Source organism: Balaenoptera borealis (assembly GCF_965194805.1).
Source record: "Balaenoptera borealis genome assembly, chromosome: 18".
Classification (NCBI taxonomy): Eukaryota; Metazoa; Chordata; class Mammalia; order Artiodactyla; family Balaenopteridae; genus Balaenoptera; species Balaenoptera borealis.
In genome coordinates, this window is record NC_138877.1 from 68,122,719 (window position 1) to 68,141,703 (window position 18,985).

At 44.7% G+C, this 18,985-nt stretch overlaps 1 protein-coding gene across 26 annotated transcripts in view; it reads right to left on the reverse strand.

Moving 5' to 3' along the window:
• The window catches only part of DOCK9 (dedicator of cytokinesis 9), a 324,518-nt gene that overhangs the window by 147,605 nt on the left and 157,928 nt on the right, over window positions 1–18,985 (reverse strand). For all 26 annotated transcript variants that reach the window (XM_082366033.1, XM_082366053.1, XM_082366052.1 and 23 more), the window contains one exon: window positions 3,367–3,483. In XM_082366033.1, the coding sequence (XP_082222159.1) occupies window positions 3,367–3,483 (117 nt within the window). The remainder of the gene's footprint in view (window positions 1–3,366; window positions 3,484–18,985) is intronic.

An 18,985-nucleotide genomic window follows, 5' to 3' on the forward strand; every position in this document is an offset into this window, starting at 1 on the left:
AGTTTTGCCAAGTAAACTTGAAAAGGCCACAAAACTTTAAGAACAATAAAGGTCCATTAGTCACCAGAAAGTGTGCTCCTTTTATGACTCTGTTTCGCTTCCATTTTATTTTTATTTCAAAAATTACCTAATTTTCCACCAAACCAAATCATTGGCTCAGCAAAAAGTTTTACAAATCTAGTCACTGGCATTTCCACATGTGCTCACTGGTATTCATAGTCACTTCATGAATCAAAGAAAACTAACTAATTAATGTTCATAATAACTTTACAGATTTTATATGAAGCCAGAAGCACCCAAGCCTGGCATCCAGCGTGCAGAGGTCATGTGGATGTGGAGGTGGATGGGTGGGGAGGGAGGTGACAGAGGCACCAGCACAACCCTGTCCTCAGGGCCGCAGCACGGGTGGGGACACTTGAACACAAAAAGCATGAGAAGCCATTACTGAAAAGCTCTAGACAACGCACTTAGGTATTCATGTACACAATGTAGACAATAAGTATTAGAGGAACTAAGAGAATGGGGAAAAAATTACTGTGGATTTGAACAACTTCAGAAGACAGGGGATTTGAAGTGGCCTCAAAGGGTGAGAACGTTCTAGAAGGATGGGAAAGAAGTGATGATATTGCCGGGAAGGAGAACCATAAAGCCAGGGCAGAGACAGAACAGAACGACCCCAAAGCACCAGGGTCTGATTCTGAAAAAAAACAAGCGTAGTCTATATGAGCCACGGTATTCCTACCCCGATCTTGGCAGACAAAACTTCACTTCATAAATATTCTGACAGCTGAGAACTGTCCTTTTGTCTTTTTAAAATTCACATTGACTTTCTGTCTCTCGGGTTTTTTTGTCTTAAACACTCTTCTCCCACCTCAGACGAGTACACCCAACAACAAACCTTATCTCCATTAGGCTCATTTTCAGAGAACTCAGACGTTCTTAGGGCCTGACCAATACCAACACGGGTCTACTTGCGACCTGTACAAATGTTTCATCACTATGCACACCTATTGTTTCGTAAATTATCATTTTGAATGTAGTTGACAGGACTTCACAGCAAATTCTATTATCTTAACAGGTAACTAATATTAACTAGTAAGTATAGGATTGCAAATCAACCCCACTATGCATTTTGCTCACTATCTGACCCATTTCCTAACCAACTTGCTACCATTTTTCCATACGAAGTAAATTACTTTCCCCTGATCTAATTTGTTCCCTCTGCCTCTAATAATACAATAATAATTCTGCTCCCATTCTGCCTAAAAATGCAGGGACAGACAGAAGGAATCTATGACATCACTAAGACATTTGGCTCATTCCATTAACTAGACAGTTATTAAAATCATCAAGACAATTTAGCAAGAAAGCATATAACCTTACTGGATTAGAATACAGGAGTCTCCTAGAAAAAAATAACTATCCAAACTTCATTGTGCCCTATCACAATTACTGTGATGGGGATGAAAGCTGAAATTCAAGCTCCTTAATCTTTGAAAAAACTTCCCCCAAACAGAACTTAACACTGTTCATTCAATCTTGGCCAGCAGAATGTCAGTGAGTTCTTTGCCGTTCCTAGAATATTTGTGTCTGGTATCCCCAGAGAAGTTGTTATAGGCAAAAGGGACAAAGGAGTTTTTCTCAAAGTTTCAATCATCTGTTTCTACAAATGCTTAAACATCCAGGTTCCCTGTCTGTGAGATAAAAGATGAAATTAAATTAAGTGTATATTATTTCTGTGGTTTGTTTGCTTCTTAAGCAATTTTATCTCAGGTTTGCAAATACAATTTTGCATTCCAGGCTGCAAAACTCGAAATAACTTTGTTACTCTAACTGATACCAAGAAGAATACATACTTCATGCTCAGAGAAACTTGAGATAACCTTTAGCTTCCTCAGAGCACACTACAGGAAAAATACGTCAACATGGAGTATAATTTGTAATCATCTGATTTAACTTCTCATGCTAACACACGATGCTAACAAAAGGCATCATTCTGAGGTTTCCATTTAGTCATCCCTTAGCTAGGTAGTCTACTCTTGTAATGAAGTTTTCAAGGCATCGTATCTGGGGGCGTGATCTGAAGCCATTTATGAGCAGAACGTGCTTTGGCAGCAGCATCCCACTAATAGTCAATTTCGTTTCCGCGGCATTCCTTATTTTTCAGGAAAGAACTAAAGAGCAATCATTTTACCCACATGTGTCTCTAATAAGTTAGAAAAAGTGAACATTTGTGAAAATTCTCACCTTTGTTGTAAACTGGAAGCTTTTAAATTTGGTGGGAAAAAGAAAACTTCAAGGAATATAATTTAACAATTGTCATTAACATGGAAATTTCTAAAGACAATTCGGTACATAAAGAACTGTATATATAGCAGGTTATGTTCTGGGGAGTGGGATTAAAAAGAAGGTGGTAGGGGAGGCTTTTAATGTCAAGTGTTTCAATAGTGCCTGTTTGTTTGTTACAAGTATGTACTAGTTTTTAAAATTAAACAACAAAGAATCAAGGAAGCTTTAAAAAAAAAAAAAAAGGCAGTTTAATTCACAAAAGACAGGTCTTGGATGGTAACAGCATCAGGTAGAGAAGAAGGAAGTGCCAAGATTAAGTCCCAGGAGATCAAGGGCAGTCACTGGAATCTCCAGAAGACAGAGATGACTCCAGGTTGCCAGGCATCTAACGGTACTGGGGTTCTATCACTCCTCAGTGGCTCAAAGCTCTTGTGGGTCACTAAGCCACGGGCCATAGTTTGAAAGGCTTCAAGCAACAATCTAGAGCAGTTCACAGCAGAAGCTGTGCTGAGTCCCCTGCTGGCAGCTACTGAGCTCCCAGAAACAGCACCTGCCACTGCATCAGTGAGGTAAATGTTAGGACATTCCTCGATGTCAGAACCCCCAAACTCTTCTCTATGAGCCCACACACAGTTCAGGGCCTCTCTCAAGGCAGTCTCCCAAAGTGACATCCTAAAAGGATGCATGGCAAAATCCTCCACTGCTTCCGAGCAAATCCCATCCTTAAGACTCTAAGGTACTTGGCAAAACCCCTAAATACCTCTTCAAACAAATTTCCTAAGACATAGGAGGCACTAGTGTCTACAGAATTAGCCCAGAGTATAGCATTTCTATTCAAGATAAAAGATACACACTTGAAAAAATATTTGTGTCATATACGTATGTGTGTTTATGCACATGTGTATGCATGTATTTGCATATATGCATGTACATACATACACGTATATATATGCATACACATACATATGTAACATCTTCATATCTGCGTGTGTACACACATACACCCACATATATACACATATATATGCAAAAATAATACCACACGGCTCTATTTACAGACACTTAGAAGTAACCTACCTGAAAGTCATCATAAGGGAAGAGCAGCATCTCCCTTAAACAGTCGTTCAGGATCTGTGTCTTCTTCTGGACGATGACATTTTCATAGTCGAGTGGCTCAATCAGCTTTGGTTTGGCCTAGAAGGTAAAAAGATAAGCAATTGGAACTTTCTTATATGATAAAAGTAACTTCTTAAGACTAAAGAACTTTATACATCCTACTCTACATGTTTTTATACTTTCCAACTTTTCTACAATGAGAGTGTATCAGTTTTGCTATCAGGAAGAATCAGAAACAAGAGAAACAAGTTGTCTTCAAAGGAAAGAAAACACTTCATGGTCCTCATGCTTGTTTGGTTATTTAAATACAAAGGAGGCTATGGAGGCTGGTGGAACTTCCAGTCATGTCTTGGGTCACCCCTGGCTAGGTCAGTCCCCTTCTAAGCCTTAAGCTTTGCCAGAGCTGCCCTGCTTGGAGGTCCAGCCATGGTCTGGCAATGAAGGCCAGCAGCTCCAGCCATGACCATCTCTTCTTGGCCCTGGGCTTAAAGCAATCCCCAGAGCTCACTATTTTATATAAAACTCTATGGAACTCATCTCTGAGTCTCAAAATATCCCTGTCTAACCTGAACTATCTATACACTTACATATGCAACACCTAAACATAGAGAAATGTGAGCTGGACCAAAATCAGGCAAGCAAGGGAAAAAAGTACTTAAACCAGGGCTTGTGGGTGACCCCCAGGGGGTAAGGATGATCATCCCTGGCATGCACTAATCCAAAGAAAGAGGCGACGAGCAACTCGGGAAAGAAAAGAGAGAATATGCCTTTTCTAGCTATTTCCAAAGTTATTCTCAGTAAAAATCTCATCTAGTTCTACCATTGCCACAGTGTTCAGTGATCACTTCCCACATGCAAGGCACTAATTGGGCTAAGTCAAGGATAAAGATACATATTCAACTAACTATAGCACAGTATGCCAAGTGCTAAAAAAGGCACACGCACACGTGCGTGCGCACACACACTTATCAGATTTAAATTCATTATATCAATAAATTCATTACTGCAAGATTATTTTTGAAATTAATAAAAAATCATCTGATAACACAATTTCAACAAATCCTCTATATATTAAAATACAATTCATATACAGATAGGAAATATATTAAAAACATCTGGTATGTGCCATCTAAATTAGGAATTGTAACTGAGTCTTCTGTGTGTTCCCAAAATCTGTCTCTTTTCCTTCCAAATAGAGCTGGGCTACATTTCCCAGCCTCCCCATGGTTAGCGTGGTCATGTGACTGTCTTCTGGCCAACGGCGTGTGACTGGAAGGGATGTGGTCGCTGCCAAGCCTGGCTCATAAAAGCCTCTGCTATAGACTGAACGCTTGTGTCCTGAAAACTCATATGTTGAAACCTAACCCTGAAAAATAATGGGATTAGGAAATGAGGCTTTTGGGAGGTGATCAGGTAATGAGGGTGGAACCCTCATGAATGGGATCAGTGTCCATATAAGAGAGACCTCCAACAGCTCTCTCGTCCCTTCCACCATGCGAGCGCACAGCAAGAAGACAGCATCCACGAACCAGGAAGTGGACCCTCACCAAACACTGAATCTGCCAGTGCCTTGATCTTAGACTTCCCAGTCTCCAGGACTATGAGAAATAAATATCTGTTGTTTAAGCCCCACTCTATTGATATTACAGCTGCCCAAGCTAGCTGAGATGGCCCCTCTCCCCCGTCCTCTCCCTATTCCCCTCTGCCAGCAGCATGCACAGGGGCCAGCAGCGGACTCAGGAGGCCTGAGGAAAGGGTGGAGCCCCAAGACGAAAGGAGTTTGGGTCCTGAATCACCTTGCAGAAAGGCTGTCCCCTTGAAACGGGCACTGAGATAGCCTGAGAACAAGAACTAAAAGCATCTACTGTGTTATGCCAATGAGGTTCTCAAGTTTCTTAACGAAGCAGTCAGCTTGCTCTGCCTAATATAAGAATAAAATGTTCATATTTAACTTCAATTACTTGATTTAAGTAGACTCTACATGACGTCATGACATGCTGAGGAAAAAACACAGTGCTCAAACAAGTGCACAATTATTATAACTGGGTAATAGTACACGTTTATGGACGGAGATTAAAAATATACACAATCAAAAAAATTAAAGCTATCTTGTGAAAGTGTAGGTAATTTCTTCCTCTAAAATATTTGTAATGTTAAACTGTTTTTACACTCAAAAGAGGCCAAAAAAAAAGATTTACACAAGTAATTATTTTTAAGTAAAAACTGACACAGAAAATAAAAGTATTCTCCAAAATATTTTAATTCAACTTCAATCATTTCTTCCTTTATTTTAGTTTGTTATGTTGTATATAGTAATCAATCTACAGGTGCCTGTTGGCAAAATGGATCAATGTCACAATCAATAACATTTTCTTTAGGAACCATGACTATATTCCTAATAAAATCCAAAAAGGCACAGAGCTTTCTACAGTGACAGAGCTCAGGATTCTGACAGCTAAACTTCCATTACAAGGAGGTCAGAAGGAGAAAGACTGCAGATTGGAACAGACACTGCGCTCTCCCCTGCCCCGTATCGTGTCCAGCACATGACGGCAGCCAGCGAAGCCCACAGCGCGTGACCTAGTTTTGCAGCCCTGGGCACCTCCACAGGCACCAGCTGGCCCAGGGGAATCCTCAGCTGGGTACCTCCCCTTCCAGCCCCTCGGCACAGAGCATCAGCTCCACTCCCTCCAGGCCACAGGGTAAGGTCAGACTGCTTTCTCAGAAAACTGCCGCAGTGTTAGCCCTGGTTAGCAGAGGGTGCTGCGGGGACACTGCTGAGAAAGGGGCTTTTCTCAGGCTCCAGTGTTCTGGAATTGTTCCTTGGTTTTTGGGTTTTTTGCTTTGTTCCTATAGCCCAGCAGCCACTGGGGGCTTTCTGGGAGGGACCCAGGGGCACACACCCTGCAGAAGTTGCACAGGCACCCCAGCAGGTGGTTCCCAGCCTCCAGCCCGCAGAGCCTCAGCAGACTGACTTCTCCACTGTCCAGAGACCAGGGCCACACTCCCTCCACCTAGGCCTGAATCTTAGCCTTGGGTGCAGGTTTGGGGGGGGGAGCGGGGCAGGCGGGGGTTGTGCGGCTCTTCCAAGTCTGTGCTTTCCTTGGGTCTCTGCTCCCTAGATAGACTAGGCTTGTATTCTTAGGGCAGGGGTTGGCAAACGTTTTCTGTGAAGAGCCAGAGAGCAAATATTTTGGCTGACTTACAGTTTCTGTCGTAACTAGTAAACTCTGCTGTTGCAGAGCAAAAGCAGCCATAGTCAACAAATGGGCACAGCAGTGTTACAATCAAACTCTATTTACAAAAACAGGCAACCCAGTGATGTTACGTCAACATCTCAATAAAACTGGCATGGCAGGGGGAGGGGCAGTACAACAGCCAGATTTGGCCCACGGGCCATAGTTTGCTGATCCATGCTTTAGAGTTACCCTTACTCCCTAGTAGTTGATCCCCTTTTACCAATTTAATAATTCTCTATATTAATTTTCCATGTTCAATCAACTGATGTGTTTTCTGCCTCTGGACTGATACAGACAATGTTTACAGCTTCTTAAGTGCATTTAATGACACTTCTCACCATTTGACTGAACTTGGATTTCTTAAAGGTTTAGTAAATGAAAACAACAAACATATTCATAAATCAGTTTTGCTATTTAGCATACCAAATAACGCTTTTGTTAATTAGATGAATTACTGTTTTCCCCTGAAGGTATCTTGGCAGTATTTAATGTAACATTGTAGGTATTAGGATTACCTTGCTTTTGTGGGCCACTGTTAATTTTTGAGGTGTTTTCACACAGATGATCACACTTAATCCACTGTTCAATTAATTAAACAAGGAGGCCATCAGTCTGAGGTGGCTCTAATGCAATGAGGTGGCAGTCTACATAAGCAAACTGAAATGTAAGCCTGTATATGCCTCAAGGTTAATGAAATCAAAACACTAAGGACAACCCAGCACAAACAGCCGACTAGGCTTCACGCTAGTGCCAATCAATTATTCCTTTCTTTGCTTCTGCACTTTTCTTTATGTTAAGTCTCTCCCCAGCTCCTATCATCAGAGTGTTCCCCACCACTGGGAATTGGGTGTTGCCCAATTTGAATCGATTTTTGCTCACATAAACTCCTGAAATGTTTAATATGCCTCAGTTTATCTTTTAACGCCACTAAAAGGTAGGCATGGAAACATCACTCCGTTTGACTGAGGCTGGAAACTGAGGATCACAAATTGAGCTGACTGCCTGAGCGCCCCAAGTAGCCAGCAGACGGGGCTAGAACCCAGTCTTCTATCAATCAGAACTCTTCCTTCTGCAGGCTGCCTTGTTAAGGGTCTGTGCTCACCAATGCTCAACCATGGCACGCCTGTGGAGAGTTTATAAGCCAGCATTTCTGTTAAAGACTGATGATGCACGTTAACCAGGAAAGCCCATAGAAGAATGGCATAAGGGAAATCTCAGGGAAGAATGAGAAATACAGAAAATCTCAGAGAAGAATAACACGTCTTCTCTGGTCTTCGGGACTCCAGGACTGGGAAGATTTGAAACTTGTGCAAACCCTTAAGTTGCTCAACGAAGTGACTCCTGGAGACCTGACTGGGCAGAGGTCTTCGGCAGCTGCAGGGAGCACTGTCCCCGACAGGACCACTGACTCCAAGGAAAAGGGGCCAACGCAGAGTGACTCACCTGCTACCTAAGTTAAGAACAAGGCAAAAAGCTCTTGCTTCAAACACGAATAACTGGCACAATGTGGACTCTACATGTGGATTTCAGGAGGAAGAAAGAAAGAAACTATCACAGGAGAAAGGCTGAGAAGGAAGACTGGTGAAGAAAGAAAAGAAAAGGGTCAAGAAGGAGATGGGGGAGAGAAAGAGACAAAAGTGACCGACACCTAGGCGGGGCGGAGGTAGAAGATGCAGGGATGGAGGAAACATAAGGGCAAGATAAAGACAGAAAAAGAAGACAGAAAGAAATGACAGAAGAGAGGGGCTTGGGAGACTTGAGGCGGGCCTGTATCTACCAAACTGTGAGTCAAGAGCACAATCGCCTATTTTCCACTCTTCTTTAAACTGATGATTCACTGGTTACAGCTGTTCAGTGTTCTTCAGCTCCACTAAGCTCTTCCAGCTGGTCACAAGTGTGGGGGACAGCCCACTAGTGTAGGAAACTGGCCCGCAGCATCACTGGCAACAGGAATGTCCACTAACAGCAAAGTGAAGTTAGGTTAATTATCAGACTGCCAGTCCCCTGGTCCTGGTTCAGAAGAAGGAGGCGTTATTAGCACAGAGCTGGCACGTGGCCTTGGCTTTAAAGCCATCTCAACACACCTAAGTTCAATGCTTCTCCTGGTGACATAACTCCAAGAGTGTCGGGCTGCACCCCAGAGTCCTGCAATCCTTGCAACTGCCAGGCCATGAGGCCAAAGAAAGAACCTGGAGTCGGCGACACAGACATCAACGATTTACTGAACAGGGAATCTTACAAGCCAGAGGCCGAAGTCGCAGAGCGACACCTGACCAAGTACAGCTGACGGCAGGCAGGACACGACAGCAATCTTCGCTACACAGGGGAGGAGGAGGCTATCAGTTATGGGGGCATGACATCAGAAGGGCTCCTCGGTTGCCAGGGGGACTGCTAGAACACGTCCCCCTGCAGCTCTTTGGGCTAGCAACCATGGTGAGGGCCGTGGTTTCCTGTTGATGACCAAACACACTGGAGCCGGTCTAGTCCCAGGGCTACAACAGTCACTCTCGGACCAATCACATAGGTAGTTACTGACTAAACCGTCAGCTTAGGAGAGGGAGGCAATCATGTGCATAAAGTAAGGGTGACGCAGGGCAGGATAGGGCAGGGGATGTACAAGATAGCAAGAGAGCAGCCATCTTATGAGGCCTGATTATACAAAGAGCTACTTTTTTTTTCTATTGAGATAATTTACATACAAGTTCTTGATTTTTTATCTTCAAAAGAAAAAAAATCTGGGTCCAGAATTACCCAAATTGATGAATGGTCAATACTCCTAGAACTGCTCCTAGGCCATCAGAACTACCAGGTTTCGGAACCCTGCACATTTACCAGTTTGAATTTTCAATATTCCAGGACACTGTGTCTCCCTAAGCACGATGGGGCTCGGCCAGCTCCCGATCTAGGGCATTGAGAACATGTATGGTGCATGTACTGTGCATTTATAGTGTGTAAAAAATGTAACTCAATCTATACACGAGTCCTTCAGCTTTCTCCCCCGTTTGGAGGTTAAAAGTCCTTATCTATGAACATTCAGTTCTCGGTTACTGTGAAATCAGACAGGGAGAGGACTGTGGTACTTTCAGTCCACAAGAGTCTACAACAGCGGTTCTCAAAGTGGGGTCCCGGGAACAGCACCATCAGCATCACTTGGGAAGCTCACACAGATGTAAATTCTGAGGCGCCATCCCAAGCCTGAGTCAGAAACTCCAGGAATGGCGACCATGCTTGAACAAGCTCTCCAAGGGATTCTGAAGAACCCCTGGTCTATCAGGATGACCCAGGAACTGTGCTGGAATTTGTAAACTTAGGGATGCACGAGGAACAAGCCCAGTGTTGAGCTCCCTAACCTCCTTGGGGTTACAGACCCCTTTGAGACCATGGGCCCCCTCCCCCCAGAAACATATATACACATTACTTTCTAAATGTGATACCCAGTTTTGGGGGGAGGGTTGTCCTTCCCTGGAGAATAGCCATGGAACTGAGTCACAGAAACCCCGGACTAGTGGGGTCAAGCAGGCTCGTGAACACCTAGTTCAGCACAGCGAGACGTGCGGGCAGACGTTCACGCAAAGCTAGGGCGGGAGGTGGTGTCAATTACTGTCCACGGGCTGCAAAGTCTCCTCACTTCACCAAGGAAGTGCTGCTTCACGAGTGCTGAGGGAAGAATGAGAATTCTTCAGGTGGGCAAGGTTTTGAACTCCTTAACGTGCAAGCGCAGCCCTCCTTTGGGCAGGCAGATGCGCAGGTTCACATCTCTAGCCCCGTGCGCCCATGACACAAGCAATGTGGTTCACAGTCTCTGACAGGCCTGCTCCTGTCGCTCCCCACACCGATACACCTGTCAGAGTCCTACAGCCCTTCAGGCAGGGGTCCAAAGGTGTTTTATTTCAGCAGCAGAACCCTTCCTCTAAAACAGCAAATCTGACAGAGGCCGAGAAGCCAAAAAAGTTAAAGCGCAGTTGCTCTGGCCCCAGGGCATGCAGTGTATGGCCATATAACCGGGGCACCACCTCAGCCCATTAACAGGCAGCCTGTCCCGCCTCTGCCCACTGCATCTGGGTTAGTGGCAGTGCTAGGGTGCAGCTCCTTCCGCCTTGCACTGAAAGGACCCACGGACAGCTCATCTCCTCCACCATCAGTGCCTTGGGACAGGGCCGGGTCTCCTTATCTCTGTGCTCCCGCAGCATCTAGCCCAGGACCCAGAGACACAGTGACTGTCATTAAGACAGCTGATGCTTGCCCCTCACTTGCACAGACCCCTCTCCGGGCCCCACACCCGTCCCTGTTGAGTTCAACTGCTGCCTAGCATCCTGGTTTAGGAAGATTTACAGGAACGTGGCCCACTATGTCGGTCCACCCAGTGTCACACAGGCAAATCGATACGAGGTGCAACACAGGGGCCATACTGCAATACAGGCACATCCCAAGGTGCTTGGGCCAGAACCGCTAGGAGGTGCTTGAGATTAGTCATTGCGCAAACTGAGAATGCCCCCAAATCACAGAGCTCCTGTACAGAAGAAACCTAACAGAGGTTTATCCAATCCTAAAAGCTTATGTGACGTTACCAAATGTTGCGGAGCTAGAAGAAACTTTTCTAAGCTATGATTAATAAAATACAAAGTTCGACTAACCTTGCTACAGGAAAGATTGAATGACCTATGCTTGCCACACAGAATGATGACACAAAATCATGATCATATGAGAGGTAACAGGAGTATGAAGCCAAAAAATGCCGGGAAGAAAGTTATTACTGAGGTGTGCCAAGAGACTCATTGATAAAAATGTGTTGTTTTCCTGTATTTCCGATGTTGATAATTTGGCTTTTTAAATTTTGTAATTTGTTGTGACTTCTTTTCAAATTCTAAATTATTCTAAATTCAAATTCTAAAATATTCACTTCCAGGCCAAATTTTGTATTTATAAATTTTATATTTATAACTTTTTAATTATTTTTCTTGAAAGTCCCCAAAATTCTAAGCTTCATTGCTCAGAAAACCTGGATCTGCCCTGATAGCGCCGTATATGCCACACAGATATTGATTGAGTTGAAGGCAGTCTATAATACAGTGATTAAGAAAGCTGAGCTGTACAGTTACGTGAGGTTGTTATTGGGCCTCGTTGAGTTAATGTTCGACACAGCTTGGCAAACAGTAGGCACAAAATAAATGTAACCATTATTATTATTATTAAATATGTTGCTTGCATGACAGTAATCTTAGTTTTTTGTTTGTTTTTGAGTGGGTGCTACACATACATTCAATTTTACCAATCTGTTTACAAAAACTTTCCTCTATCCTCCAGGAACATATTAAATTAAACAGACAACAGTGGCAGGGACTCTCACAAAAAAAGGAAAAACAAAAGGCCGAACGCAGAGAAAACTATTAATATATAATAATAAATAGAGATGACAGTGGAATTCAGGGACTGAGCCCAAAGAAAACCCAAATAGACGCTTACGTTATAAACGGAATTGAGTATCGATGAAGTTTGTGTCAGGAAGGACTGAGGACAGTTGGGGGGTCGGGGTGCACACAGAAGCACTTTAGACCCACCCCCCCGTGAGGGCAGCTCCATGAGAGCAGCAGGGTCTAACACTGAGGAGGAGAAAGGGGGGGGGGGCGGGTGGTAAATCCCAAGGGACGCTGCTCATCGAGGGTTGTGTGGCGCTTCCTCAGGGCAGAAGATGGAGTAGAGTCACCAGGGCCCACAGACGGTTTTCTATCAAAGAATCAAAGCCCTGGCTTCCTTGGAAGAGACTCACAGGAACAGCCTGAGGCCAGGGCCATGTGACCAGATGGTGGGGAGAAGCACCTCCATCTCAAGGGACATCATGGGCACAGGTGAGCCACTGACACCAAGGCCACCAGTCCCCATCTGCTGGTCAAAGCAGCGGGCAGCAGGCGAGCCTCCAGAGATCACGTGGCTCTCAGGGGCGCCAACGGGCATGATCCACGTGCCCTCCCGTCAATCTCCCTCTGAGCCTCTCTGAACTCAGTCCTTCCTACAGCATTTGCTGCTCTGCGTCTGGCTGCTCAACAACCACGCAAATTGAAATTCCAGATCCACAGGCAATCAGAAGCCAGGGGATCTTCTGAGCACCAAGAAAATGAGATTCCCCTGGAATCCAGCAGAACTGGAGAGCATCAGCCCACAGATGAGTTCAGTGTTGGCCAAACATGTATGAAGCCTCAAAAACCATGGGAAGAGCTAAACAAAAAGGCTTTCTGATTCTATTGCTCTTCCCTCTGACATGATAGCTTCCCGTGAACTTTCTAGTCATTTCTTGCCTTTGTGTGCCTGGTAATTAAATGTTAGCACAAGCTGAAACCCTGAATGCCACTTCTTGAAATAGCAAACTAAGGAAATGGCAGCTCTTGGAGCACTCTATTTTAAGAAATGAGAAATGCGTCGCTTCTGCTTATAAAGAATTTAGGACTTCCTTGATTTATCTGCAGAGCTATAAAAGCTACTCGACCAGCTGAGATAAAAGTCCCTCGTGGAACTGAGTCCATTTTCAAAATGGTGCACTTTTCAACATTGCCAACAGGACCCCAGCACTGTCGCTGGGGAGGGGGACGACACGGCTTGCAGTAAGGAGGAGAGGGCTTCTGCAACCAGATGTTAATCACTGTGGCCCCCGCGCTGTTCTGCACTACCGTCTTGCACACAACTCTCACTCACTCTATACTCCCACCGGGAACTTCTTGAAGTTGTCAGATTTGAAGGAAAAATCCTCAGCTTCCTATAATTAGGGTGGGCACAGGAAATTAGCAGCTGCCTCCCATCCTCATGTGCAAATGCTATTAGCAGTTATATGTTCCTTCTCTCCACAGATTTTCACTGAGCCTATCCATGCGCGTTGTGCCAGGTCTTTGGGACACTGAGATATAAAGGACACAGCCCCCACCCCAGAAAGCCCACAATCCAGAGGGAAGGTGGATGTGTGAACAATCCTGGGCAGAATGACAGCAACGGGAACCCAGGAGTGGCATCTGACCCACTAGAATGAACCTGACTCCTCTCCCCCTCCCACTCCAGTTAGATTACAAGCTCCATGAGGGCAAAGAGTTCTATTTTATTTACTGTATCTATATTATTTCTGCTTTGTCCTGCCCCTGAACAGCACCTGGCATAGCACAGGCACTCAGTGTGCAAAGGGGCCCAACAACGCGGGTGCTTCCTAAAGGAGGCGGTCAGAGCCGAGTCTAAGAGCTGAACAAGTCAGCCAGGATTCAGGGTGGACTGGGGGCTCCTGGCAGAGAAAACGGAGAAGCCAGGGAGTGCGCTCACGGATGGAACCAGATTTTGTGGGGCCTGAAATCTGTACAATCGAAGAGGGAAGGGGTTAAAGAAAACACAAAGTCATGAATAGGAAGTTGCTGGAGTCTCTTCCAGGGCCTGGTCGATCCCCTCTGAGCAGGGTGAGTTCAGGAAGCAGCAGGCAGTTCAGAACAGCTGGGCAGAGCTGCATGAAGGGAGCAACTGGCAGCTGGCCAAGGGCTTGGGGCACCAGTGCCTGCATCACTGGAAATCCAATGTGATGCAGAAAACTACATTTATGAGAACTCCTTTCTGAAAGGGTACTAGATGCGGCTGCAAAGAATACATGAACAAGCCGCCTGAAGTTGGCAGCGGAACTCCTGGAATGGATATGCTTAAGAAACGATGGATAGTTACCCGTAGGGCCTCGGTTTCTCTGAATAGGTGGGAACGCTGGAGTCAGAGACGAACAGCTCTGCACAAGGGGTCCCATTTCACCTCTGCCCCAGGCAGCCCTCAGTCCCCCCTCTAAAATAAACAACTATCTAAATAGCATGTCGCTTTGTTTTTTTTTTGATTATTTATTTGTTTATTTTTGGCTGCGTTGGGTCTTCATTGCTGAGCGCAGGCTTTCTCTAGTTGCAGCACACGGGCTTCTCACTGCGGTGGCTTCTCTTGTTGCGGAGCACAGGCTCTAGGTGTGCAGGCTTCAGTAGTTGCGGCACGCAGGCTCAGCAGTTGTGGCACGCGAGCTCAGTAAATTGTGGCTCGCGGGCTCCAGAGCGCAGGCTCAGTAGTTGTGGTGCACGGACTTAGTTGCTCCGCGGCATGTGGGATCTTCCTGGACCAGGGCTCGAACCCGTGTCCCCAGCATTGGCAGGCAGATTCTTAACCACTGCACCACGAGGGAAGTCCCATGAATAGACTGTGTTTGAGGTCGTCCCAATGATTAGCTCACCTGGGGTACCCACATGTCTCAAAGCCACCCCTAGACTACAGCTTGTGGTGAAAGATGAGGCCACAGTGGCAGGTGGGCCATGTTGTGAAGGGCCCTAAGGAAGCCAGCAAACCAGTGAAGACTGAGAGACATAAAACTAGGTCTATACATCTTCCAGCCATGGAAAATGCCTCCCATCTCCTTGTAATACACATGGTCTTCTTCCCTTAACCCAGGACATTAGAACTTAGGAGACCATGGTAATCAACATATGATCACATTCTCCTTCAGCAATACATGTTCTTCTCCAGACTGCATCAGTGTGTGTAGGAACAATGGTCTCAGCAGCTGTTCAGAATCATGCATGTTTAAAAGGAGCAGGAGGTTCAGTAATACTAGAACTACAATTGTGCAAACATCAGAACCTGAGATTATCTGCTCTAGCCCTCTCGTCTTACAGACAGAGACACCTGGGAGCATGGATGGGAGTTAGGTGACTGTCCTAAGGTCCCGGAAAGAGTTGCTGGCAAAGCTGGGCCTGAATCCCAGGTCTCCTGACTCCCGGACCATGCTCTTCCTTGGTCCCTGTTCTTCTTCTAAGCCTCTACATTTTAAATTTTGCATGTTCACTGACAACATGCACAAGCACGTGCTATAGAAAACTGGAGATAAAAGGGAGCCCTATATAAGCTTGGACTGAGAAGAAAGCTCAAACCTGAGCATTAAACCATAACAGCTGATGAACCGGAGAATGTTTAGAAGAACGCATAATGAACACCAGACTTGTACACATCTAAATATATTTCTCATGCTGAAATGTGGTGTTACACTCAGAACAGACTAACACCAAGAATGACACACTTGTGAATACAGTTTTTTATATTATAAACACTGATAAGATGCTGAATTCCCTTTTTACACAGTACTAAAAAGAGCACTCAAATGAGAGAACTTGTCACTGAGAGATTTTATTTAATCAGGCATGTCAGTATGAGCAATACTTGGACGCTCAAAATCAATCAATTTAATGGAAGGATAAGTGCATGGGTTTTGTATTTGTCATTTTTATAAATAACTGGTTTTCCAAAATTATTATCCCATTACTAAAATGAACAGAATTAAAGACTCTATGAAAAACTGTCAAGTCAATAGCATCTAGAAAATGTAATGGGAATTGAGATAATAATGAAGATAATAATATCAGTTAACAAAAACCTGCATAACTGCTTGTATTTAGTCAGCTGTGCTCAATGGGGGTGCCAGAGAGAACAAGGGATCTAGGGGGCTTCCTCTATGCCCTGTGCCTCTGGAGCACAAGGAGAGAGCTGAGTGGAGGAGGGACCACCCTTGCAGACAGCACCACAAGTGTCTTCTTTCTATCCTGACACAGGGCATGAGCCTAAGAGGGGTAAAGAAGGGTGTGAGAAGAGAGAGAACAGGCGGAGAGCCTGAGGAACAGCTCTGCAAGCATCTCTCACACACACGTCCAGCCCAGCGGCTAATTCTGGCTGCCATTTTTTCACATGTGAAAAGTGATGATGAAGGCAAAAGAGAAAGAGATGCACCATGGTAGGGGCCTAAATGATTCTATCTTAAATCTATACTACAGACTCTGTTCCAACCAATAATTTCCCTCCCCTTTTTTTTAGCATTATGGCCTGAAATTTTTAATTCTTCCTATGTCGATAAAGTTATTTTTGAAACTCTGAAATAAAGAGGTTAAGTAATTAGGCTAAAGGGCTCGAAAAGCCAGATTTAGTCAGATTTCCAAACAACCTACTTTAAGCTACTTATCTGAAAATATTGGTGGCGGGGGATGGAATTCATAACACATTTCTGGTTCACAGGAGTTTCTGAGCATGTCATCACCAGAAAGGCAGTTCAGAGACCACCAAGGGCAGGTGTGGGGAGTTAGGATTGAAGTCCCGGTCCCCAAAATAGTTACTACTGTTGGAGGTGGCGACAGGTGGATGGGGATTCCTCATATCAGTCCAGTGTTTCTCAAAGCATGGCCCCAGACCAGCAGCATCAGCGCCGCCTGGAACTTTTTAGAAATGCACATTCACCCCAGACCCACTGAATCAGAAATTCTGGGGGCGGGGTCACGCAATCTGATTGTGATCTGTGTGTGATTGTGATGCCACCCAAGTTAGAGAACTACTCTACTAGTCTACCTACCTTTGTGTGTGTTTGAGAATTTCATATTAAAAAGTATTTTTTAAAAATCCTAGCTCGAGGGACTTCCCTGGTGGCACAGTGGTTAAGAATCCGCCTGCTGATGCAGGCGACACGGGTTCAAGCCTTGGTCCGGGAAGATCCCACATGCTGTGGAGCAACTAAGCCCGCGCGCCACAACTACTGAGCCCACGGGCCCAGAGCCTGCGAGCCACAACTACTGAGCTGGCGTGCCACAACCACTGAAGCCCATATGCCTAGAACCCATGCTCCGCAACAAGAGAAGCCGCCGCAATGAGAAGGCTGCGCACCGCAACGAAGAGTAGCCCCCGCTCACCGCAACCAGAGAAAGCTCGTGCGCAGCAATGAAGACCCAATGCAGCCAAAAATAAATACATACATACATACATACATACGTAAGGGAGCTTTCTAAAAAAAAAAGAAAAAAAAGAATCCTAGCTCGACTCGTTTGTGTGGCCTTGAGACAAGTTACTAAATCTCCATATCCACATCTGAAAATGGGAAAAGTACCAATTTCTCTTATCTTTATCACAAGGTTATTGAAGGGTTTCAATATACAGTGCCTGGTACAGAGCAGGACCTCACCAAATGGTGGTCATGGGGATCATACATAGCTAAGTGTCATTCAGATACAGGAGAATTTTAGTCCCTACAACATAAACATGCCTTTGCTGGATCACACATATATCTTCTTGTTAAACCTCCCCAAAATTCTTATGGTTGTATCATCACCACTTCACAGATGGGGAAACTGAAGCTCAGAGGGGTTACATGAATTAACAAAGGTCTCACAGATGGTGACCCGTGGGTCTCCTGGCCCCAAGCCCAGGACCTTTCCCATCACCCGCTAGCAAGACACGTGATGGAATTTCGGAGTTCCAGAACAGGAAGCGCTCCCCTAATGCTTCCACTTGTCTTTGTATGAGAAATGCACAACACTGCTCTACACTGTGATGCTTCAGCCTGCACACCTCCAGCAAGGACAGAAATCTGAGGCTTTCTGCCCTGCTCTGAGATCTGGAAACGTAAGCTACACTGAACTGCCCAGGCGCCATGATCTCACGGGGGAGAGAGAAAAGGCAGAGCCCTTTCCTGAAGGATGTTCATTTTCCATATCAAGTACATTATAAATCATACTCCAAAATATTAAATCTTCCTGAAGAATCAGGTTTGAATGCGAGGTTTTAATGCCATTAGGTAGAACCTCATTTACATTACCTCCAAATACTTCAAGGACATGATCTTCACGAGGAAAACCCAACCTTAAACTTACATCATGCATTTCCTCCCCACCCCATCCAATGACTCACCCACCAAAATGACAACTTTCTGGTTTGAGGTGTTTCAGCTATGGAATATGTAAGGTTATAGACCTGCACCGTTCACTACAGTAGCTACTAGCCACGTGTGACTATCCTGAATTCAGATGTGTGATAGGTGTAAAACAGACACCAAATTTCAAAGACTTAGTATGAATAAAAGAATGTGTAACACCTTGATATTTTATAAGGATTAAATGCTAAAATGGTGATACTTTTGGAAATATTGGGTTAAAACTATATTACTAAAATAAATTACACCTATCTATTTTACTTTAATTTGGCTACAAGAAAATTTAAAATTACATATGTGGCTCATGCTATAGTTCTATTAGCACTATTATAGACTGTATGAAACATTTTTTTTTTAACACACAGGTAATTTTTAATACTTCATGGCAAAACAAAGGACAGACCACTTCCTGAAATTTTCACTTGGGGACACAAGACAAATTTGGGGAAAACTACCCTATTAGAGACAAAACAGTCAGGTCGAGTCTTGGTCAAGTAAAGCAGGTGACCTACATTGTTCAGTGTTGCTAACAGGCCCCGCTTTCCTTTCTTTCCCCCCAGGAAGAGTGGTCTTCTTTGCCCTACATCTTGTAAGTCTCCACTAGCCTTTC